The 22,986-nt window shown below is 31.0% G+C and overlaps 5 protein-coding genes across 12 annotated transcripts; 2 read left to right on the top strand and 3 right to left on the bottom strand.

Moving 5' to 3' along the window:
* Positions 1–416: 416 nt before the first annotated feature.
* On the top strand, positions 417–1,198 carry LOC126668667 (uncharacterized). Its single transcript, XM_050361854.1, has 2 exons — positions 417–684; positions 753–1,198. Exons 1-2 carry the CDS (start codon positions 417–419, stop codon positions 1,196–1,198), a joined length of 714 nt encoding a protein of 237 aa, XP_050217811.1.
* A 1,468-nt stretch (positions 1,199–2,666) lies between these two features.
* Positions 2,667–4,376, bottom strand: LOC126666969 (uncharacterized). Its single transcript, XM_050359908.2, has 2 exons — positions 3,962–4,376; positions 2,667–3,400 (listed from the first exon to the last, which is right to left on the bottom strand). The coding sequence occupies exons 1-2, from the start codon at positions 4,127–4,129 to the stop codon at positions 2,867–2,869; spliced, it is 702 nt and encodes a 233-aa protein (XP_050215865.1). The 5' UTR covers positions 4,130–4,376; the 3' UTR covers positions 2,667–2,866.
* A 10,880-nt stretch (positions 4,377–15,256) lies between these two features.
* On the bottom strand, positions 15,257–18,649 carry LOC126667787 (uncharacterized). Of its 6 annotated transcripts, XR_008790038.1 has the most exons (5): positions 18,378–18,649; positions 18,096–18,227; positions 17,870–17,964; positions 16,266–16,412; positions 15,257–16,160 (listed from the first exon to the last, which is right to left on the bottom strand). XR_008790038.1 is itself a non-coding variant. In XM_056104431.1 (4 exons), exons 1-4 carry the CDS (start codon positions 18,525–18,527, stop codon positions 16,364–16,366), a joined length of 426 nt encoding a protein of 141 aa, XP_055960406.1. In that variant the 5' UTR covers positions 18,528–18,649; the 3' UTR covers positions 16,199–16,363. The 6 variants fall into 6 exon arrangements, 3 of the variants coding, with proteins under 3 accessions (XP_055960406.1, XP_050216823.1, XP_050216824.1); XR_007638276.2 differs by lacking the exon at positions 15,257–16,160 and having other exon boundaries at positions 16,199–16,412; positions 17,870–18,019; positions 18,378–18,580; XR_007638277.2 differs by lacking the exon at positions 15,257–16,160 and having other exon boundaries at positions 16,199–16,401; positions 17,870–18,019; positions 18,378–18,580.
* LOC126667785 (protein SMALL AUXIN UP-REGULATED RNA 9) lies at positions 15,575–16,319 on the top strand. The gene has a single exon (XM_050360863.2). The coding sequence runs from the start codon at positions 15,575–15,577 to the stop codon at positions 16,106–16,108; it is 534 nt and encodes a 177-aa protein (XP_050216820.1). The 3' UTR covers positions 16,109–16,319.
* A 102-nt stretch (positions 18,650–18,751) lies between the features above and the next one.
* On the bottom strand, positions 18,752–22,089 carry LOC126667786 (putative RNA methyltransferase At5g10620). 3 transcript variants are annotated; one of them, XM_056104429.1, is made up of 7 exons: positions 21,864–22,032; positions 21,745–21,776; positions 21,526–21,668; positions 21,361–21,427; positions 19,825–19,902; positions 19,565–19,710; positions 18,752–19,109 (listed from the first exon to the last, which is right to left on the bottom strand). In XM_056104429.1, the coding sequence occupies exons 1-7, from the start codon at positions 21,922–21,924 to the stop codon at positions 19,070–19,072; spliced, it is 567 nt and encodes a 188-aa protein (XP_055960404.1). In that variant the 5' UTR covers positions 21,925–22,032; the 3' UTR covers positions 18,752–19,069. The 3 variants fall into 3 exon arrangements, with proteins under 3 accessions (XP_055960404.1, XP_055960405.1, XP_050216821.1); XM_056104430.1 differs by having other exon boundaries at positions 21,870–22,030; XM_050360864.2 differs by lacking the exons at positions 18,752–19,109; positions 19,565–19,710; positions 19,825–19,902 and adding an exon at positions 20,021–20,315 and having other exon boundaries at positions 21,864–22,089.
* Positions 22,090–22,986: the final 897 nt, after the last annotated feature.

Genomic DNA, 22,986 nt, shown 5'->3' with positions numbered 1-22,986 from the left:
TAGTTTTTATAGTAATATTAATATTAGTTCCACGAATGAGAATTGCTTAAAATGTATATCAATTTGATATTTTTGCAAATAATTTTACAAATTTGATAAACTAATAATGCTAATAACTTCTTATGATAATTGAGAAGAGAAAGCATTTGTGGGAGGAATTGAATACACGATCTAATCATTACCCAGTCAGAAACGGAGCCAAAAATGTGTTTCAAAGAGGGTCCAATTATATAAAACTCAAAATTTAATAGCTATTTTTCAAAAAACAAAATTAAGGACATTTTTTTAAGGAAAATAAAGTTGGAGGCTACATCAAATGCTTTGTTTAGAAATGTTTGAGCAATGGCTTGGCGGTAAACGACAATATTCGGAAGCGTATCCTTGGCCATCCGGGGCTCTGTACTCGTTGCAATAGTATGGAATCCTTAACGCATCTGTTCTTTTCATGTCCTTTCGCTGAGGTTGTATGGATGGGGTCCCCTGTGTATCAGACGGTTGTGAATGTGCCTAATGTGTCGCTGATGGACTTTTGGTTGGAGCTGGATAAGACCTGCAGTACCTCAGATATCAGGAACTTTGTTCTGTCTTTAGTTGCTTGGACACTCTGGTCTATTTGGTTGTGTAGGAATGATTTAATTTTTAAAGACCTGTTTTGTGATCCTTTGTTTGTGAATCATCGAGCTGGTAATCTTTAGCAGGAATGGATCTCCTCTTTGGGTAATAGCGGAGCCTCTCCCTTCCCAATTCTGCAGGTCCGGCTATCTCTGATCAGTGGAGTCCCCCGCCTAGGTTTGCTTATAAGATTAACTTCGATGGAGCTTTCCATAACCAGTCATCTTCGGGGGTCGGGGCTGCTGTGGCTAGAAATCACGTTGTGAAAGTTATTGCCTCCTCTGCTCGGCGTTTCCTGAATGTCTCTTCTCCGGCCCTTGTGGAAGCTATGGCTCTTAGGGAAGCTATTGTTTTGGCTAAAAATCTACGTCTTACTGACCCCATTTTTGAAGGTGATGCGAAGGGCATTGTTGACGCAATGAGAAGCGGTTCGGGGGTGGATAGGGACTGTGATGTAGTTATTCAAGATTGCCGGTTTTTGTGTAGAGATTTTTTGCTTCCGTCTTTTAATTTCATTATGCGTTCTTTTAATTGGGTGGCACATATTGTGGCCAAAAAAGTCCTTAGGGACTACTTTTTGTTGTGATCTGTTAGTACAAATGTTGTGGCTAGAGTCGAGACTTATGTAAGTCGCTTTTCTTCAATGAAGATCAATCTTTGGTAAAAAAAAATTACATAAAAATTTAATATAATAACTATATTGTTTCTATAAAGTAAAAAAATAAGGGGTTTTTAAGCTAATTGTTTTTTGGGAATGTCAGGACCCCGTTGAGGAGCAATCTAGCTTTACCCCTGTGTACAACGCTATACTATTTGAATTATAAGTGGTTGATAATTTTAATAATTTTTAATTTTTAATCTATTATATATATTAATAATTAGAAAGTCTATTTGTATATCTATATCTATAACAAATATAAAAGTGTATTCGTGGGGAACACTTCCATTCACAGACAAAAATACTCTCTATATATTTTATCCAAGTTGATATTCCTAATTGTGACATATAAGCTAATTGTGGCATAAGAATATTTGTGCTTAACAAATAGAAACATGACATTCCTAATCCATAAAGGAAACATATTAAAAATAATTATCGCAGCGGCTACCATTATGTATTAAATTCCTAATCCTAAAATGAATTGTGCAACAACTATCATTATGTGTTAAATTCCTAATTCAAAAAGGAATTGCATACATATATGACTATATATAAAAGAATATGATGAGTTTCATCAACATTAAATAATCATACTATAATATTTGTGTTAAAGTTTTGATATTTTTGATATTTATTAGTTATTTACTATGAAAAATAATATAAATTTGCTTCAATCATTTTTTAATAACAACAATATCAAAAATTAAATACATTGCTTAATTCTAACTTTTTAACATTTCCAATAAAAGAAATTAAAATTTTATAAAATAATTAAACAAAAACAAATAAAAAAACACAAGTCTAATAAAATTTAAATAATAATATATTATTACAAAAATATATACAATTATAATTTTAAATAACAGGTCATATAGATATCATTAGCGTGCGTAGCACGTGGCCAAAAAAACTAGTTAAGCAAAAAGCACATTGGGGCAATCCCTTAGGAGATTATATGCACTTAGCTATCGCTTTGTTTCAATTTGCATAGAACTACAATCTTAGCGACAATAAGAGTTTGTTACGTAATTTTAATTAAATTATATCAAACAAAGCGAAATTGAAACAAAAGTACTAAATTATCGCTTAGTATGTATATATCAAACAGTTTTTTATGTATAACTAGAGAGGAAGGAGCATTTGTGGGTGAAATTAAATCCACGATTCAGCAAATTTTTGCCTAACACTTATACCATTTCGCCATAATTTATTGGTAGTTTTAAATTATTTGTATCAAATTATACTTTATATTTTATGACGCAAATAAACAACTAAAATCAATACGATATTTTTTTTTAGTGACCGAAAAATCCTTCTTTTTAAAATAAAATTGTAGTTTACTCGTTAGTCTAAAACAAATCAAAGTGTTCTAACAAAAAAAACAAGGAAAGTATAGCAGACTTCGGAATTACTTATCCAAGCATATTGAGATAAAGTGAGCATCAGCATTAATTACATACATTTAAATTAAAATCAAGCTTAAACTTAAGCTTACTTACAAAATCCAATTAAACTCTTCTATAATTCCATGCATCCATCTATATTTGTAAAGACATACATGTATTGATAAAATAGTAATCGAAATTAATTTAATCAAACAAAGTCTCTTTCTCCATGAACATTCATTTTTCCTTTTGCGCTACTACCGAACACAAAGTCTAGATTGTAAAGCACCGGCACCATCGTCACGCAGCACAGGAAAACCAGCACCGGCCCGAATATCCAGAGCAGAAGCGGCATTGCTGCGTAGAAGAGCCTGTTCCCCACCGTGTTCATAATGAACCCTTTATCTAGCAGCTCAGTCACGTACTCCGCCGTCACTATGCACATCGAGTCCGGCGGCGTGTTGATCAGTATATTCACCTGATTGACGAACCTTATGGACACTGAATGGCAGAAGAATGAGAATAGGAAGATGGTCAACAGGGTGACGTACTTTAGGGCTATCATAAATTCACCATGAGCTCCGTATACGGCATCGTTTAGTGGTTTCTTCACGCTATAGGTGCTGCTTATTATGGCTGCCAACCCAGCTGACAGAAGGATTGACGTAGTGGCCATTAGGGTTGATCCCATGATTAAGTTTCGAAGAGTTTGGACGGCCAAGATGTTTTTCTTTTCATTATCCTGCACCCAAAAAATTAAAGTAAAATTGACATGCAACAACATTTGATTTCCGGGAAAAAGACAAGCCAGAAAATTAGGTGCATTAATCATATATAAATATGGTCGATTGCTTGCCATGTAAATTAGGTCATAATTAAAGTTTTGATTTTTTTTAAACCAACTAGATTTAATGTAAAAAAACAAAATAAATCTAACCCACTATATTATGCAGTGCAACTGTGCAAGTAAGATGGACGCATATGAGTCGAATTAAATATTTTAAATCACGATGGCCAATGCAAAATGACACCATAAATACTAAATAAGAGTTAGTTCTATTTTTTTTATATGTAGTGTAGTTACTGTAGTATAAAGTAAATTAATACGATTAGTGAAAGCTGCATGGCCGCATTGGAAATTAAGTTGCCTTAAATTCGCACCAGTTTTACCTTCCGCAAGAACCTACTCGGCTCGAGTCAGGACTAGTATGAATATGGAAGGTTTAAAGTTGACGATTTAAAGTAGGAATTCGTCCAGAACATTTCATAGTTAAACTTAACAAAATAATGAGAAAATAGATACCTTCATGATGGCAGAAACCCAAAACCGCCTGGCCGTAGCATTAGTGCCGATGATGGTGGTGAGGGGCTGAGTGCGAACCTTGTGCCATAAGAAGGAATGATAGGCCATTGTTATCATAAACCCTAGAGGTACCAGCACCACATCCAGATAACATTTCCTCCACTCCATATTTCTAAACACTCAACCTAATCCTCCTACTGTATATATTTATATATGTATAAAGCTCCCAACGGCTGCTTAGGTAGCGTGTTGGTAACGAGGTATATATAGAGATAGAGGAGAGGCAGTGATTTAAAGTAATATGGTGATGGAGCAGCAACTTGTACCAAAAATATGGGTACATTCATTCCCATATTAATTTCATTCCTTTATTATCCTACTCCCTAATTCACTGCTTATTTTGGTTTTTCTGCTTTAGAATTGATAAGAAAGAGAGTGATAATCTGACAGGGCGCAAAACTATAAAAAAATATGAAAGATAAGTGGCCAAACACGCCTTTCTCATGAGACAGTGTCCTCAACGTGTATTCCCACTTATTCTGCTCACAACTTCCCCTTTCTGTTTTCACTTCTTTTTTTAAGTTTATTAATCGCCAATTTACTTGGTAATATTAAGTTTAATCACATGGATTATGTTTGTATTTACGTTTCTTAATTAGAAGAATCATTTTAGTACAAGTTTTAGGATTGATTTGATGCTCTCATTGGTATCATATTCACTTCCCACTAGCTATATATACCATCTAGAAGTGTAAAATTTGTAAGTTTAAATTCCGTTCTATTTCGATTTACATTAATTATTCTACGCAACGGTTGTGTTACGTAATATTTGCTTCAATTACAAATAAATTAATGTATAAATTGGAATAGTTAGGTTTCATTGATAATTGGACTGATAATTTATTGATTTCAAGGAGATATAATTAACTAAACTCACTATACCTAACAATTTTCATGCATGAGCCGAACAGAAATCCGACCCTTGAAAGCAGTTGATAGCCATTTTTAGTGAGGAATTGTTGGAATCTCAGAGTAATTGCGGTAGCTTTAAATAGTTGTTAATGGAAATGCTTTCCATTACTACTCTCTAAATTGTTACTTTATTTTATATGGACAGACATAAACTCTAAATTAAACAATTATCGCAATCTTCCAATCACCAATAACCAATCAGTAGCATTTTTTTTTATCAAATGTGGATCAACTAAAATATTACTACTGAGTACTTTCAGTATTTAACAAAGAAATGGAACTGAATCATTGGAAGGCATGCATGCAGCTTAAGAATGTGTTGCAAATAATTCGAATAACATTTCGTAAATGGTAAACAATATCACCGTACATATAAATAGAGCAATTATGTATATATATATATATATATATATATATATATATATATATATATATATATATATATATATATATATATATATATATATAATTTAATTGTTTCTACATTGCATGTTAAGTTGGTATAAAATATGAAATTACAATTTATCTGAACTACGTGACATATCTATGACGTTAATTGAAATATAGGCACAATCAAATTAATTTTGAAAAATTAAATAGATTCCAATGAATCGGTCAAATTAGAATAAATTTACAACTTTTGAAAAGTTTGTATAGAATTTTAAAATATCAAAAACATTTAGCTTTTTGGCACCTTTTAGCCTAGAAACTGTTGATTTAACGAAAAAATTTAGTTGCATAATACATACATAGCGATACATAATATTTTCAGAATTTGTATCTCGAATTCCCCAAAACCGGCCAAACCAAAAATCAGTCAAATTTAAATCAAAATCGGCCGAAGTTACACTTTAACCAAAACCGCACTAGCTGAAAATAAAATAAATTTAAAAAAAAAAACGAATCAAAAACTGCTTTTTAAAAAAATAGCGGTCAGACTGGTTAAAATCAACAAAAATAAAAGGAAAGTTTATATATAAAAAAACAAATGATCAATTATTTGATTGGGTCAGTTAATTTAAAATTCTAAAGTTAAAAGTGAAACCAAACTGAACAATCAAAAAGGATAAAAGAAACAATTTGAATCAAAAATCATAAATAATATCGATTAAAATGGTCAGCCAAGCATCTTACTCACTCCAATGGCAGATCCAGAAAATTTTTCCAGTTTGGACTAACCGACATGTGAATAAAATATATAATATCATCTACATAAAATTTATGTTAATAAAAAACAATAAAAATATCATAATAATTCTTCATATTTATTTCGATCACCATTTGACAATTGCATTTATATTGAAGTTGTGGCCAAATTATATATTTGGCGTTAGTTAACGAAGTCAAGAGATTTAGGAGCAAATTCATTTTCAAATATAAGGGATGAAATCGTTGACAAAAATAAAATTGAGGGACTAAATTGTTGACAAAAATAAAAATGAGAGACCATATAGTTTGTTGACATTGTTGACTAACACTAAAAATGGATGAAATGACTAAATTGTTGACGGAAACAAAAATAAAGGATAATATCAATTAATTTTAAAATAAAAAAGAATAAGTGTGAATTATATCAAATGTGAAGGGTGTTATAATAATTTGCTCAAAATCAATTAGGATGTAGTAGTAATCTCTAGAAATTGCTAAATAAAAAAGGTTTGGGCCTGCTGCAATTTGGAGTCTGCATTAACAAAACAGATCTTTTGACAAATACCAAAAAAAAGAGATAAAATATTTTTAAAAATACGACTTCAAATTTTATTTTATTTTGAAAAATTATTTTGTTTTTTCTCAAAATTATTTTTTATAATTTTAAAAATATGATTTTGATTAACCAACGGTATACTAACATAAACGATATATTAAAAGGTAATTTATGTTTTAAATATATAATTTAGCGATATGTTAAAAATAAATTAACTATAAATTTATCAACGGTTTACTAACGGTGTACTAAAAATAAATTTATTAATTTTTTTAAAAATACAATACACAATTCAAGTTTTTCAACGAGTTACTAAACCAAAATAAAATTTCTTATAAATTTACCAACGATTAATCCAATGTTCACTAAAAATGTATTAAAAAAATATTGTTGTATCATTAGTAAAACATTGGTTAGCCAACAACAACAAACCATTATAAAATACACAAATTTACTTAATAGGGTGATTGAGTGAGCTAATAGTTTGTTTAAAATACAAAATTCAATTTTACCAACGTACTGACGATGGATTAATAATATATTTAAAATAAAATTTATTACAAGTTTATCAACGGTTAACCCAACGTTCACTGACAATGTACTAAAAATAAAATTATTAATTTATCATTTGTAGACCATTGGTTAACCAAATAGCAAAATCATTATAAATACATAAAAAAAAACTCGTCATATGAAAAATCTCAAGGCATGAAGACGTTTGGTAGTTTTATACACGAACCCTTTCCCTTCTTCATCTTGCTTCAGTAAAATGAGACTTCGAGTTTCACTCCCTCTCCTGAAGCAGTTCCATACTTTATCCTGGCAAGTCAGTGAGCATATAATCATTAATTATTACAGCATTACCACTTAAAATATGCTCACTTAGGAATGCATCCATAGATAAACCACATCTTTTAATCACATTTTTACAAGTTAATGACTGCGCTGGTAATGCATGAAACACCTGTCTAAAAAAATATTATCTAAATTAAATCAACACCAAAATTAACCTTGAAAGCAAGACATATCTATTGCATACAAAAACAAAGTTAAGTTAGAGTTCAGTTGATACTTTTCAAAAAAAAAAATAGTCATTGTCAATCATATTTTTCTTTAAATTACCAATCAATTGAAGAAACAAACAAAGAAATTTCCTAATATATCCTCCAACTTTTAATCCAAAACCAACATATCATGATAGAACGAAAATCAACAACGATCTGGAAGCCAAAATTTTAATAAAACTGCAACAAAATTACCAAACCTCTCCGCAATCATGTGACCTTGGTCAATAATTCATTATAGTGGTATAATTCACAAGTGTTTACAGATATTTGGTGGTAAAAATTGTCCCTCAAAACTAACCCTAATTTTTTTGAGATGGATAACTAACTTATGAAGTACAATGGTAGTGGTGATAGATTTTTTCTCTTGATGCTCCACACTTGATAAATGGTTGATGGAGAGGTATATATAGACTTCATGAATCTTCTAGAATGAAAGCTGAGTCATTTGCTTTGATTCATATCCATAAATGCAAGTGGTGCAAAATGGCAAATGTAAGAGCCTTTTGCTAGCCGAGCTAATCAGACCTGGTTGAGCTCATTTTGTTTGACAGCGGTTGGAAGTCTGATTGTGTAGTACAAGGTACACTGACACAGTCTTATCTTGTCCTTTAACTTGATATGCTGAAGGTAATTACTTAAATGCCCTTCAATGATTTTGCTTGCTCTCCAAAATGGATTGATAATAGGCTTAATATATAGTTTGACCCCTGAACTTGTACCCTTTTACCCATCTAACCTCCAAACTTAACGTCTCACCTATCGAACCTCTGAACTTGTTAAATAATCCGATTTGACCCCTGAACTTGATAAATATGTAAATATTGAACCCTTCGTGTCCACCTGTCACTTGAAACATTCTAGAAGAAATTGTGTACGGAGGGGTTCAATGTTTACGTATTTATCAAGTTCGGGGGTCAAATCGGGTTATTCAACAAGTTCAGGGGTTCGATAGGTGAGACGTTAAGTTTGGGGGTTAGATGGGTAAAAGGGTACAAGTTCAGGGGTCAAACTATGTATTAAGCCATTGATAATATGGGCCTTACACACTAAATAGACATGTCAATGGGTTTTAGTTATTATCAAAATTAGGATTTAGAATAGAGACTTTTAGTCAATAATATTAATATTTATTCTTATAATTTAGAATAAAATATTCACCTTTTTTTTATATGTGCAATTTTCCTAACTAAATGGAGAATATAAAGAAGAGAGGGAGTACTTATCATAGAAAAATAAAAAAAGGAATAATAATTAAGAGCTTCATAGTAATTTGTAAAGTTCTGCTTTTGAAATAATTTGTGAAGTTCTCCATACACATGACATGATGGTGTGCTTAATTTCACCTAATTAATATGCTTCAAACTACGGGAAAATGCAGATTTCAACAGAACAAAACACGTGCTTGCTTCTTACTCGCCAAATAATACGCTATATGCCACCAAAAGCTTATTATCAATGGGCTAAACTCATCCAAGGCACTTGTATTTAACCTCTTTTGTTGAAAAAATATTCTTTCCAGTCTCTTTACTTATCCGATTTTTAATTTTTATATTTTTATTTATTTTCTTTCAGTTCTTTAGTTGTAATTTTGTTTTCCAGTTACATAAAAAAAATTAAAATTAAATAGACTGAGAAAAATAATTTTAGAATACATATATTTTAAATAAAAATAGTAAAATACATTGGCGGTTTTTGCTATTATAATGTCATTCTTACTATCATCTCCGGCATTTCATTCCCTAATATCTGAAAGAATAAATAATGACATTAATCAACAGAAATTTATAAAAATCATTACATTTCTAATTTTATTTAGAAAATGTATTTTGATTTCAAAATTTTACATATGTTTTTCTATTGTTTTTATCACTACCTTCTTTTATGTCAATAAACAAAACAAAATCACTACCTTCCTTTAATTTTTAAATGTTCAATCTTTTTACATATTTTAATTTATGTTTAGACCGCCATTTTTTTCTTTCAATTGTTTTTTTTCAAAATAAATTTTTACTGATAATTGATTTTTTTATTTCTAAAACTTAATGTATTATGTTCTTCCACGGCTTCACTCTTACTTTATAACGAATCTTATTAACTATAATTTAGATATTTTTTACTGATAATTTCATTCTTTCTTCATATTTTATTATCCATACCTAAAACACATTAAATGTATTAAAATTTGTTTTTAATATAATTTAAAAAAATTAAATTGTTTTTGTAATTATTTTGAATTGTTTTAGAAAAATTTATAAAAACTATTGAACAAAGTTTGGAACTGTTCATATTATAAATTATTTTTAAAATTGTTGTACAATATATTTTAAAACCCATTGAAAATAGTTTAAGAACCGTTAAAAATTATTGTAGAAAATATTTTAAAACCATAAAAAGCAAAAAATTGTTTGGAAATATTAATAAGGGTTAATGTCAAAAAAAATCACGAACTTTACACGTTTTCTCATTTTAATCATGAAGTTTAAATTTTCTCATTTTCATACACAAACTACCACTTTTTCCCAGATGCATACATGGTGCTGAGGTGGCACTCATTTATTGGTGTAAAATGACCTCCACCTCAGCGAATTACAACCAATGGAGCCGTGACACCTCACTCAGCACCAGACATGAATTTGAGAAAAAATAATAGTTCGTGCATGAAATTGAGAAAATTTAAAGTGCATGATTAAAATGAGAAAACATGTAAAGTTTGTGAATTTTTAATGACATTACCCCTATTAATAACTGTCTTAGAAGCTTGTTTTTCAGAAACTATTTTGAAAATCAGTTTTTAAAAATTGTTAGAAACTGTTTTTAAAAATTGTTGTAAACTAATTAATAAAAGCTTATTATTCACTTATAAATATCAAACATTTGTGACTTGTGTCAGTTATAGGCAAATATTTTTAACTCATCAGATTTAGCCAATTTTGACATATTCCGTTTCTTTTATAGGAATTTTAGAATTAATTTGGTTTTATGCTAGCATATCGGCCACGTCAGATAACTCACCAAAACGATCAGATATAATTAAAAGTTTTGGCTATAAATGACACAGCACGCAAAGATTTTACTAAAACTAATCCAGCTATTTAATTGAGATTAATCATTTTTTAATGTTTTTTTTATTATTTGTTGTTGTTTTTATATTAAGCCATTATATATTTACGTACCTTATAAAAATATATTTTAAAGCATTTTAACTACCTGGTTAAATTTTGAACAGTGATCACATCGAGTTTATGGAATGTTCGAATTTATGATTAAAAATTATTAGTTTTGGGTTATTAAATAAAGGATAGTGATTAAATGTGTTTATACTAAACTATAAATTAAAATTTTTGATTTAAATTTTAGGTGATTATAGTCTGCTATTTCTTTTCTTATTTAGAAATTAGTACTAGAGATTTATATTTTAAAAATTAAAATTAAAAAATTTGGTTAAAATTAGTTGAGGACTTGCATAGTTAATGTGAAACCACGGAAACGGAAACGGGAAACGAAAACGACACGGGGAAACGAACGTTTCTCAAAATGAAGGACAAAAAACGTGGGAAAACGTGCAAATAACAAAAATAGAGGGATATATTTATAAAAATATTTATGATAATTAACAAAATAATTCATTATAATATACTAAATATTTAAAATTTTATAAATATATAAAAAAATATAATATAATTCAACACAAATAAGTATATTTGATGTATTGTGGGCTATGCGAATGTAAAATTTATGGGTAACTAGTTAGATTTTTTTATTTGTGGGTAATAATTTTAATTTTTTTATAAATTTTTAATTTTTATTAGTTACGGAAACGGTCTGAAACGTTTCGTACGGGTGTCCAAGAGTTTCCGGTTTCCGAAACGTTTCCGAAACGGAAAATGCAACTTTGTCGAAGTTTCCGTGCTTCTTAGGAAACAACGTATAAGTCTTTCTTCCCTTCTAACCAAAGAAGACTATAAAAACAAATACAAATTTATTTTGATCTATCATATTTGAATTTTAAATTACAAAAGATAGATCACAATCAAGACAGTGAAATGCAATTATTCTTTATATCATTTATTCTTTTTTTTCAATTTATTGCGTCTTTTTCTTATCTTATTATTTTGTTTGACTTACAAATCCGTCGGGAAAAAATATTTTGTAGTAGTGAATTAGTTCTCTTAATATATTATATTTTCTCAGGTTCTAGAGTATTAGATTATTTATCTGTTATTTGCGAAAAAATACGTCTACGTTTAAAGTTTTAAACTTATAAACAGATAATGTATGGTACGATGTTTTAAATAGTACAACTCAAGATGACGTAAACATGATTCGAATATTGTAACAACTATTCTAACTATGAGTATTAATTTGAAAATTCGAAGATTTAGTTAAGATTAATGTCAGTTTTAATCATAGTTGTTAGAATAAAATATAAAACCTTTTATGTGTAGCTAGTGTTAGATTTATCCAACCTTTGCATGATGTGACATTTATAGTCAGAACTTTTAATTTGATCTGACATTGTTTTAGTGAGTCAGATATGACGTGGCCGACATGCTGGCAAAAAGCCGAACTGGTTTAAAAATGGCTATAAATCAAAATAGGCTAAATCTAGTGAGTTAAAATAATTTGGCTATAACTTACATAGGTTGCAAACGTTTGGGATTTATAGGTGAATTGCTCTTTATAAAACCCGTTTTGAACTGATTTAAAAACGGTTAAAAATATATTTTAGAAAAGGTTTAATGTCTTAAAAACTCCCGACCTTTTAGCCCCTTCTCAATCATACCCTGACGTTGAAAATTTGTCAATTTTACCCTATTTTGCATTTTTGTGTTTCAATTGTATCCTGGAAAATTAAATTAACGTCTTTTTCGTTTGAAAAATTGTTTAAAACATTCTCCATGTCTAGCATATATTAATTGTACGTTTTTAAAATTTATTTAAATTTAGTTAAATTAATTAAGAATTTAAGTTAGTGTTAATATGATTATGGGTTTTAGTTAGTTTTTAAAAATAAAGGACTTATTTGTACTTTTTTGAATAAAAAAGAATTTAATTTCATGTTTAAACTTAGTTAATTGAATGATTTTATCATTTAAGTTAAAAAATTAACAAAAATTAAAAAATTAGGGTACAATTGAAAACGGAAAATTCAAAAGTGGGTAAAATTGACAAATTTTCAACGTCGGGGTGGAATTGAAAAAAAATTAAAGGTGAGGGTTTTTTTGAGTGATTAGGCCTTTAGAAAATACACGGAATGAAATGATGGATACGTAAGAAAATCAAATGAGAAATGGTGGTTAGAAAATATAATTTTTTTTTTAATATTTTGTAAAAATCATTTTAGTTAATGATATTGTATAAACTATAAAGAGAGACATCTATCATAATCCAATTTCTTAATGGGTTTTGCACCTCTATAATTTGCTGGCTACTTCAATAATTTAGAGCCTACTATATGTTTTTTCCTAAGTAACGTGTGGTACTCACCGTACCAATCAACTTTCTTATTTATTTTGGGAAAGTGAGTTTATTTTTTATTAATTTGACCAAAGTCGTACTCATTCATTTAATCAAATTACTTTCAGTAAATATGTACGGAATATTTTGATGTTTAAATAATTTCATCTAATTAGATGCAGTTGACCCTTTAATTAATCATTAAAATGAAGTGAGATTTAAACCATATATATGTACAACAGTATATGTAAGGTTATAGTAACTGACAAAGCAATTCATAAGCACATGTTAAGCCAATTGTGAGGAATTAATATTTTATCTATTCCAATCTAATTGACAATATTCTCTTTGTATGTTGTTTTAGAAATTTCAATAAACCCTCAATTATATTAATGCATTATATTTCTCAATAAATCTTTAATTTAGTAAAAGATATTGATAATGAAGAGGGTGAAAAAGAAAAATTATGAAAAAATAATTCTATAAATAAAATTCATCAATTAGAATGGAATACACACAAAAAAAATTAGTGCAAAATAAATTAGGAGATAATTGATGAGGTTGGTCAGTTATAATAGTGTGAAACTGAATTAAGAGATGAATATAAACAATGGGCAGCGATTTTCGCACTCCATGTATTCATTTTTGCACTCCACAATCTCTTAATTTGACCATACTATCCTCAACTTCCTTTTTACTATCACTTGCACTGCACTATTTTGTAAGAAAAAATGTTCATTGTGAATAAATATATATTTTCCTCCCTCACTTATCTTCTACCTCCCTCTAGATCCTTTTTTAATATATTTTTATTTTTACTGTTATAAAATTATTGTACTTTCTTAACTACAATATCTTTTCCTTTATTATATTTTACTTAAAATAAGTACTGACAATTTTAATTTTATTTTTACCGTTAAATTATTCTTTAATTTTTAGAAAAACTAAAATTAAAAAATTAAAATTAAAAATGTAGAAAATTAATCAAATTAAAACAATTAATTATTTTTATTTTTATCATTTTTATTTAAACTAAATGATAATTCTTTAAAAACTGAATCAGTCTAGATGTTTATGGAGTTTTTTCATTACAAGATGATTGACAGAAAATATATATTTGATTCTAATATTTATTAATCTTGATTTCAAACTTTATTTTTTACTTTTTACTTTTAATTTTTATAAAAAACATACACTTTCATAATACAAAAATAATGTATATTGCATGCATCAATAATTTAAATGCACTTCACTTTTACTTTTTAATATTTTTATTTTATAACAAATTGCTTTCTACTTTTATTTTATCAAAATTAAGCCTCTCGAATAAATTTATAAATTTAAAATATTATTTATTTAATTGGTTTATTCAGATAAATACACATATCACTCATTTAATAATCAAATTCATTAATAAAATTAAGATATCATAGAATAATTATAGATAAAAATAGACCATTAAAATAAAACTAAAATATTGCAAAAATATAATTTCATTAAAAAAATAAAAACATTACGAACATATCTTTGTTATAATAATATTATTTAATTTGATAAGTGAAGAAAAATATTATAATCATAATTAAAAATAATATATTGTTTAGTTTTCATAAAATAGAAAATGGAATATATTAGGAATTTTGAGATAAAACTATAATTGAATTAAAATATAATTTAAAGACTAAATGCATATAGATATAATTATAGCGATTAAATAGATACTTTTTAATCAAATTGAAACCATCTATTTTTTCTAAATGAAAAGACCAATTTGTTTTTAGAACAAAAATACAGGGTTGCAATTTTTTTCTTAAAAAATAAAAGCACATGGTCTTAAATTAAAACTAAATGTTAATACAACAGGCCAAATGTATGTTTTGCAAAATTTCAAGTTAGTTTAGACGGAAAATGCATTAATTAAGATAGAGAAAAGCAAAGGAGGCATTTCAAGGGTACTATAGTCTAATATGAGAAATTGTGGAGTGCAGATATTAATTGTGGAGTGCGAAAATCGCTACCCTAAACAATAATGAACCATGTTTGATTGTATTATTAAGTAGATATAGAGAGTGGGGATCACGACAGCACTTCCAATTAATTTAGTAATGGTGTCAATGATTGATTAGCTAAGTAAAGATAGGTGATTAGCAAATTGAGAGTAAATCAGAGGTTTTAACATTTACTATCACATGGGAGCTTCGAAGTTTTCAATGCCGCATTCATAGGACAGTTTGTACGAGGCCTTTGACTGTTGGGGTAGTTTTGTATTGCAAACTATTCTATTAGTAGATGAGTCGGTCATGCCAGATTACTGAAATTCATTCTTAATTCCTCGGAATCTCACTCCCAACTCCTTTTTCTATTTTTATAATATTAGACTCTTACTATAAAAATACTAGTAATGCAGGATTGATGAGCCCCTCAACTCCTATTTTCAAAGTTCAAAGCACTCCAAGAGCCAGAATGGATTCCAACAAGATCACAGAAATTGTGAGACTCCAAAGGATCCTCAAGAAATGGAGAAAGCTGGCAACTTCATCAAAGCCCAACAGTAATGCTGCAAACAGCAGCAGTAAAAGCATCAAGTTTCTCAAGAGGACGCTCTCTTTATCCGACAACAACTCGGCTCGGGAGACATCAAGCAACGCGGGCGCTGTTCCGAAAGGATACCTAGCCGTTTGCGTCGGAGAGGAGCTCAAGAGATTCATAATCCCAACACACTATTTGGGCCACCCTGCCTTTCACACCTTACTCAGAGAAGCAGAAGAGGAATTTGGATTTCAACAAGCAGGAGTTCTAACATTTCCCTGTCAGGTTCCCGTCTTCGAGACCATCCTGAAACTGGTGGAGGCGAAACAAGACGTGTATCTGGCGCAGGACTGCTCTTTGGTACGCTGCTCATCCAACACTCACCACACCCCATCTCAAAGCCCTATGTGCAGATAGCTTACTCTTCCAATTTTGGCTTCACTTGGTGGTGTCTCTTTTTTTTGTAATCCTTAAATGAGGCCATGTATGTGCGAGAGAAACAGAGAGTAGAGTTAAATAAGTTCTTGTATTGCAAAACAAAGAAAAAAGAGTAGTAGTATTTGATTCTTTTTACATGCATATTATATATATGCTCGTGTCGTTTCAATTCAACTCTTCATGTTTGTAACGATGCTCCTTCGTCGGAGTCCTTCCCCTCTACAGCTGCTGCATTTATGCATGCACCGCGTCCATTGGTGTACTTCCAAATTCTGCATTAGAGCTTCAAGAATGATAAACAAATAAGCTTAATTGAATGTAGAATTTGCATTGCATTTTAGCCCCTCTACTTATCATTATTGTCAAGTTAAGAAGATATCACAATGAATCAAAAAGAGAAAAAATATATATATATAATAAAGCATTTTGCACATGCACTTCATTTATATCAAGCTTCAAGATGGTGCGCATGTTAGTCTCATCTCCTTGTCACTTTTAAAAAGTATAGCAAAAGATTCATGTCACAATGCCACTGCAAGATCCAATAAAAGTGGAGATCCACATCTACATGGCTTGTATTGTGTTGTGTATACATACATGAAGAATACGAACACTCAGTAAATTAGTTATTCATAAACAAGGTTAGCCATTCATTAATCAAAGTCACTGCTAAACACTCTAATAATTCAAATTTTATCAGCAGAGACCTCAAAACAAAGTAATCAAAGAATAAATAGATCCAGACCATAACAATTACTCATTACAACAATATATTGATTTAGATTCAATGTATGTAAACCTGACTTTCAAGAAAAATCACAAATAATAACTAGGCATGATGAGAAGTTGATAGGAGATGCACATGCAGGATAATAGGATATGATGCAACAACCGGGGTGGCGTTTAGGTTAGATGTTTCTCCAAACGCAATCATAAGGCATGTATGAATATCTCAGTTCAATTTGGAGTCAACCAGTATTAATCAAATTAAATTGAGGAACATTCATAACCTCCAATAATACACTGACACAAGGGTTGTGATGGAACATTCAACAACTAAACTAAATGAAGATACATAAACAATAGATCAATGCTTTGCTGCAATCAAACGATGAGTAAATATTTTCTCCTTCACAGTGGTTGTTCATCTTGTACAAAAAATCTTAATTCTGACTTATCGTCGTTAGGTCTGACAATTTCCGAATTTTGTTTAGGACTGCACTCATAGATCTACAGCTTCAAACTTTATAACCCACACCTAGTAAATAGTAACATCTAGCATAAACCAACACTTCCAACTCTTATCATAGAGAAAATACAATGAATGATTCCTCACTCAAGTATCAATACAATCAAAAGAAACCATGATTACAAGTAGCATTAAAAAAATGCGCAATGAAAGTTTGCGACAACCACTTAAGTTTATGAATGAGAGAATACATGAGACTAACTCTTATATTTCTTAAATACTTTAGCCACCAGCGGATCATCTGCTAAAATCTTATAAACAAATAGCAACATGGGTGTTCGCCAACTTCTCAATCAAAGAAGATAAAGTTAATAATGAGAGATAGCTACTCGATCCATCAATCGACATATTGAAGAACACAGACATACAAGTAGAACATAAGAGAGCATCAAAATATTGCATTGCTCATATATATATGGGGAACAATTAATTACATAGGTTTCTCAAAGAATGTTAATTGTTGAAAGGGGACGAATGAAAAAGACGAAAACCTTGAATGAGCACTTGAGGCTGAGCTCTGAGCAAAAATGATCACATTAACAGTGTAAGTAGGCTCAGGAGGACGGATTGTCGCCATCATTGTAATCTGGGAAAGTTACACACTTGTAAACTTTGCAATTTGGGCACAACACATATCCAATCTGTATTGCAAAGAAAAACCACCAATTCATTTACAGAAATGAGATATGAATGAAGAGCATGGAATAAGGTACGTACAGCTCTGCAAGACGGACATCGACGGTAGATGCGCTTATTGTCAGCTTTGACATTGGTTTTTTGTCCTTGACAGAAATCACAAAGTAACCATCCTCTTCCTCCGCAAGGGTCACACATGATTCCTGAGTCATCCTAGCTTAAAAAAACGACTGGACTGGAGTAAGAGGCGGATTTAGCATAGCATACAACACCATGTTTATCAGTATTCACAGAGTAACAAATATATATGAACTTGTGTTTCACAATTCTGGCATGTTTACTATTCTAATTAAAACAAAAAACCTGGTGGATTTCTTGTAGCAGCTGCTGCTGAAGAGGAGCGCAATTCAGAGGCTTAAGGAAATGTGCAGTTGTCCGCCACCGGCAAGGCCATGGTGACATCTGGTGGCAATTGGGAGCGATATTAATCGGAAGATTTTGTATGATGATCATCGTTCCAGTTTGCAAACAAAACTGCAATCAGTAGATTACAACCATTCCTCCTCCAGTCAAGACTGAGTTATCCAATTGTATCAATAATGCACCTCCTTTTGCCTACATATTACTAAATTGCCACAACACAGCCTGACTCAGACTGACTGAAACAGGGTAAAACTTAAATGCATCGGTGAATAGAGAGTGTTACTGCTGCATTTTTCTGTGTGTTTTCATAGAAATAAACAGAATGCAAAGTCGAATAATCTCATTATTTACAAACTTTGGGATTAATCGTCCGGCATTTTATGCGTTCTTTTGTCAACCAAAACAAAATAAAATGTATAGAAACAGATTTTCCATTCTCCATAATATATAACACTTGTAATTTACATCAAATTCATTCTTCCGAGATCATCAAATCACAACCTCATCAATTTATAGATCATGCATTTATGCCCTTGAATTTGTCTTCATGGACCAGTCAACTTGTATCTTTCTCTCTAAGAAACAGTGCAATCCTTCATGACATGTTCCAAAATACAAACACAATCCAATGGCTAGTGATGGTAATTTTGCCCTTTAAGAATTGTCCATGACCTGAAAAGTCAAACAAAAAATTTCCCATTACTCTGTTAATACATAACTTGCTGTTGCTGGTAACATTCTGAAGCACAGAATTAGCTTCACATATCCTAAACAAAAACCACACAAATCACCAACAATCCAATTTTTGTCTTCAGGGGAAACTGTTTAAAACTTTTTTTCAACAAATACCTAAATCTACAACAATATCAATCTGATTTAATGGCCAGCAAATAGAATTTTTAAAAACAAAAAAGTTACAAAGGCAAAATATTTGACTGGGGTTCTAAAACTTCAGGAAACTTCAATCATGAGTAGGCAGCTTGTAAGCAGTCAATATTAATACACCGAGTCTGAGAGATACATTGGAACAGACTAGGGTGAAAGAGTAATACTGGTTCGTCATCCTTGTTCTCAGTGTTATAAGCACCGATAGAGTTCAATATGATTGCACATCAAGAAATGCTTACCTATAAAGTTGTTCAATGAGGACAAGCAATGCAATCTGATGATTCAACACCATGGAAGATAATCTGATTGATTTATTAGCACGTTTTCGAATTCGCTGTCCATGACCGTAAGGACCACCGATACAAAATGATAACCTCGAAGCTCCCTGCAAAAATACACACACACATATACAGCATTAATGTTATTCAAATTAAAAAGAATGATATTAATCAATGTAAATCAGGATTGGACAGTTTGAGACAGAAAAGTAGGTTCACACAGTGTTGCCTGCATCTGCAACCAAGTCCGCCATCTGCTCAGACCCAATATCAAGTCCATGCTCATCCATCATAACAACCTACGAGTAAATTATTGCAAAAGACACATTTGTAAATAAAGATGAACAAATGAGAGTCGGAAAAGCTTTGTTTGCAATTACTTTTGGAAAGACTGAACACACAAATTATCAGCCTCTATTTATTTATTTTGTGTCAAGCAACCAAAAGAAACATTTATTAGCTCAATAAACATCTCTTACAATAGATTGAATAGATCCCTTACATCAGCAGAGATTGCCAAGTTACATTAATCTGCCTATTATAATAACAAAATCTCAACATCACATTTCCATTTAAGGGATCTATACACTTCGTTACTGTCAGGCCTGCTCTGCTGAAAAATTATCTTCTTCCTGTTTATCCATTGTGCATAGACTGTTGCTGCAGAAGCAACTCTGCAAATTTTGATTGCTAATTCTTTCCACCAGTTTTTCTGCAGACCAAGACACTTCCCTTGTCAGTCTGAAAGGTTTCCCTCCACCACAACAAGCAACTAAAACCTTGCACTAAACAAGATTAGAAAACCTGCAACTAAAGAACAGATGCTCTACAGTTTCAAAATCAGTTCTACAATGTACACAACAATCACACGACACGATTCTCCATTTAAACAAACTTGGTCTGAATGCTTCTGTGCAGAACTAGCCAGCAAATAAATGCATGCCTTGAATAATACATGTTACCCCATAAAAGATTATACCAGCTTACTTTATCATATTTGCATCTAATGCCATTCCAAGCACTAGCAATACTATACTTTCCATTACCAGCAGGCTTCCAGTTAAGTGCATCTTCTTTATTGTCATTAAATCTGCAACTATCCTAAATGAACTCCCAACTTTTGCTGTCTCCTCATTAATGGGATCAGGCAGAACCCATCTTTTATTCATCCATAATTAAGCAACTTTTACTTTTCCACTTATTCCAGAATCTCATATTGTTACTTCAGGGTACAACTCTTTCAAATCTTTTCCATTGATCCAAGAGTCACCTCAAAAGCAGAATCTATATCTTCTAACAATCTCCTACTGAATACAGTCTTTAAAAAGTTATTCTCAATTTAAGTAAGCGGCTCCAAACCCAACTTGGTTCATGAGGTATAGCCAAGTCAAACCCCGGATTCTCATAAATGTCACATTATTTTCAATGACCCAAGTGGCCCATAAAGTAATTCCCAAATGAATCTTGAAACTGCTGCTCTATTCCATTATCAGGCTCTATAGCTTGTTCCTAAATCGTTTATAAGAGCAGCCATGAAGCAAAATGTGCAACCTACTTTAAGGGGGGAAAGGGTGTACTCATTAACCGGAAAAAAACATAGTGGAATGAAAAATAAAGTGAGCATCCAATTTCAAGTTCTAAAATTCCTTTTCAGACAATTTAACGATATTGGGCGTGTTGATCTAGTATAGTCTAATACTAGAATAGCTCTACTCAAACAAAGGAATCAACATTCAAATGCTATAAAGAGAATATACCCAATCATCAGACTTCATAAGATTCATAGCTGCCATGTCTTCGTCATCAACTTGAGCCCTCACGTCACTGCAGAGACATCGGTGCACGATCAGAAATATGTTAAAGAAAAATATTGAAAATAATAGGTTCCTATTATGCTAGAGACAAAAAAAAAAGTCAGATACCGAGCATTTCTAGGATTAGAGCGAAGTTGTATATCGTCCACGGGACAATAATGTTTGAGCTTGCCAATATACTCATCTACCAGCAGCTGTACCCCAGGGGACCTCTTTTTTCCAACTGTGATTATTCTTATGGGCAATGCTCTCTGTCCATGAGATGAATTTGGGTAAGAATTTCAAAAATGAATTTTAGAGACAGGAAATTGATGGTTTCTGTGTTACCACTGATTGAGCAGAGTATTTACTTTGACTACCTGAAAATTCAGAAAGTGAATATGATTAATTTAGTTGTTCTACTTATGAGATGATTATGATGATGATGATGATTTGGAAGAGCGTACATGAACCTGAAGCAGACGAAGAGACGTTAAAATGAAAGCTGGTGCAGGATAAGATTGCCATCTTTTTTTATAATAGCAGTAAATTCGCTTGGATTTCTGTATGCGCTCTCTTCCTTTGAATTGACGACATGCATAGCAGAGCTCCTCAAACACGACGAGTCGTTTCCATCATTTTGTTCGGCTAGGAAGCCCATGCCAATAGACAAGACGACGGCCCAAACTTAAGCGAAACTGGAATTGGAGTGCGTCTGTTTTTGTCCAAAATAAATACAATTGTTATTGTTATGATGCATTTTTATCATTGTCACTATTTGTTTTTACTGTATAGGTCATGTTTGGTTCATGGAATAGAATAGCATGTAATAGAATAGTTATTCCATAAGGAATGAAATAGTCATTTTTTAGTTTTTTAGAGGAGTGTTTATTCCACAAAATCATGGAATAGCAATTCTTTGAAATACCTATTCTATGAAACCAAAACAAAGAATTGTCATTCTATACGGAATAGCTATTCCATTTCGCACTTATTCCATGAACCAAACATGGCTTATATGTCTCGTTAATGTTCCATCTATTTATAATTGAAATTTCTCTTTCAACACATTATGTAATAATTTTCACTTGGCATCCAGTAGAGTACCCTCTATCATACTGCTCCATCCACAGTATGATTAGGATGTAGAGTCAAGCTCCAAAAACAAAATAGAAATAGTCAGAAGAAGTCGGCCTTTGTTGCCTAAACACTATTCTCAGGCTTAAGTCAGTTAGATTCTCTATAAGTTCAAAATGATTAATGTATAAGTTTAAGTACCTATACATTGTTGTTCTTCTGTATTTATAGCTGCATAATGGCTAGCTAGGTAGATCGGTAGTCTGAGATCCCCTAGCTCTCTGAGAGTCTGGTTATGCGAGATCATCAACAGTACTAATAATCATACCGGAACTGCAAATTTCGTTGCAAGATCATATTCTGTTCATCTGTAGTAATCTCTTGACATTTTCATTTACAGTTCCTCAGTTTTTTGGTAAGTCCTAATAGATGATGAAGGTTCATCATTAGAAACACACACAGGTTTGCAATACTTCCTGCAAATCCTTTGAGATAAGTCACAGTTTCAGACTA

Source organism: Mercurialis annua, linkage group LG2 (assembly GCF_937616625.2).
Source record: "Mercurialis annua linkage group LG2, ddMerAnnu1.2, whole genome shotgun sequence".
NCBI classification, from domain to species: domain Eukaryota; kingdom Viridiplantae; phylum Streptophyta; class Magnoliopsida; order Malpighiales; family Euphorbiaceae; genus Mercurialis; species Mercurialis annua.
Note: the sequence above shows the minus strand (reverse complement) of the source record. Positions and strands in the feature narration are given on the sequence as shown.

Excerpts from the sequence above, each read along its gene's own strand:
- LOC126668667 (XM_050361854.1), top strand. The coding sequence starts at position 417 with ATGGAATCCTTAACGCATCTGTTCTTTTCATGTCCTTTCGCTGAGGTT. Across the intron at positions 685-752 it reads GTTTGTGAATCATCGAGCTG|GTCCGGCTATCTCTGATCAG; the intron begins GTAATCTTTAGC and ends CCAATTCTGCAG.
- LOC126666969 (XM_050359908.2), bottom strand. The coding sequence starts at position 4,129 with ATGGAGTGGAGGAAATGTTATCTGGATGTGGTGCTGGTACCTCTAGGG. Across the intron at positions 3,401-3,961 it reads GGGTTTCTGCCATCATGAAG|GATAATGAAAAGAAAAACAT; the intron begins GTATCTATTTTC and ends TTTTGGGTGCAG.
- LOC126667785 (XM_050360863.2), top strand. The coding sequence starts at position 15,575 with ATGAGCCCCTCAACTCCTATTTTCAAAGTTCAAAGCACTCCAAGAGCC.
- LOC126667787 (XM_050360866.1), bottom strand. The coding sequence starts at position 18,527 with ATGATCATCATACAAAATCTTCCGATTAATATCGCTCCCAATTGCCAC. Across the intron at positions 18,228-18,377 it reads TGCTACAAGAAATCCACCAG|GATGACTCAGGAATCATGTG; the intron begins GTTTTTTGTTTT and ends TTTTTAAGCTAG. Across the intron at positions 17,965-18,095 it reads GATGTCCGTCTTGCAGAGCT|ATTACAATGATGGCGACAAT; the intron begins GTACGTACCTTA and ends TAACTTTCCCAG.
- LOC126667786 (XM_056104429.1), bottom strand. The coding sequence starts at position 21,924 with ATGGCAATCTTATCCTGCACCAGCTTTCATTTTAACGTCTCTTCGTCT. Across the intron at positions 21,669-21,744 it reads AATACTCTGCTCAATCAGTG|AGAGCATTGCCCATAAGAAT; the intron begins GTAACACAGAAA and ends TCTCATGGACAG. Across the intron at positions 19,110-19,564 it reads CTCATTGAACAACTTTATAG|GTCATGGACAATTCTTAAAG; the intron begins GTAAGCATTTCT and ends TTGACTTTTCAG.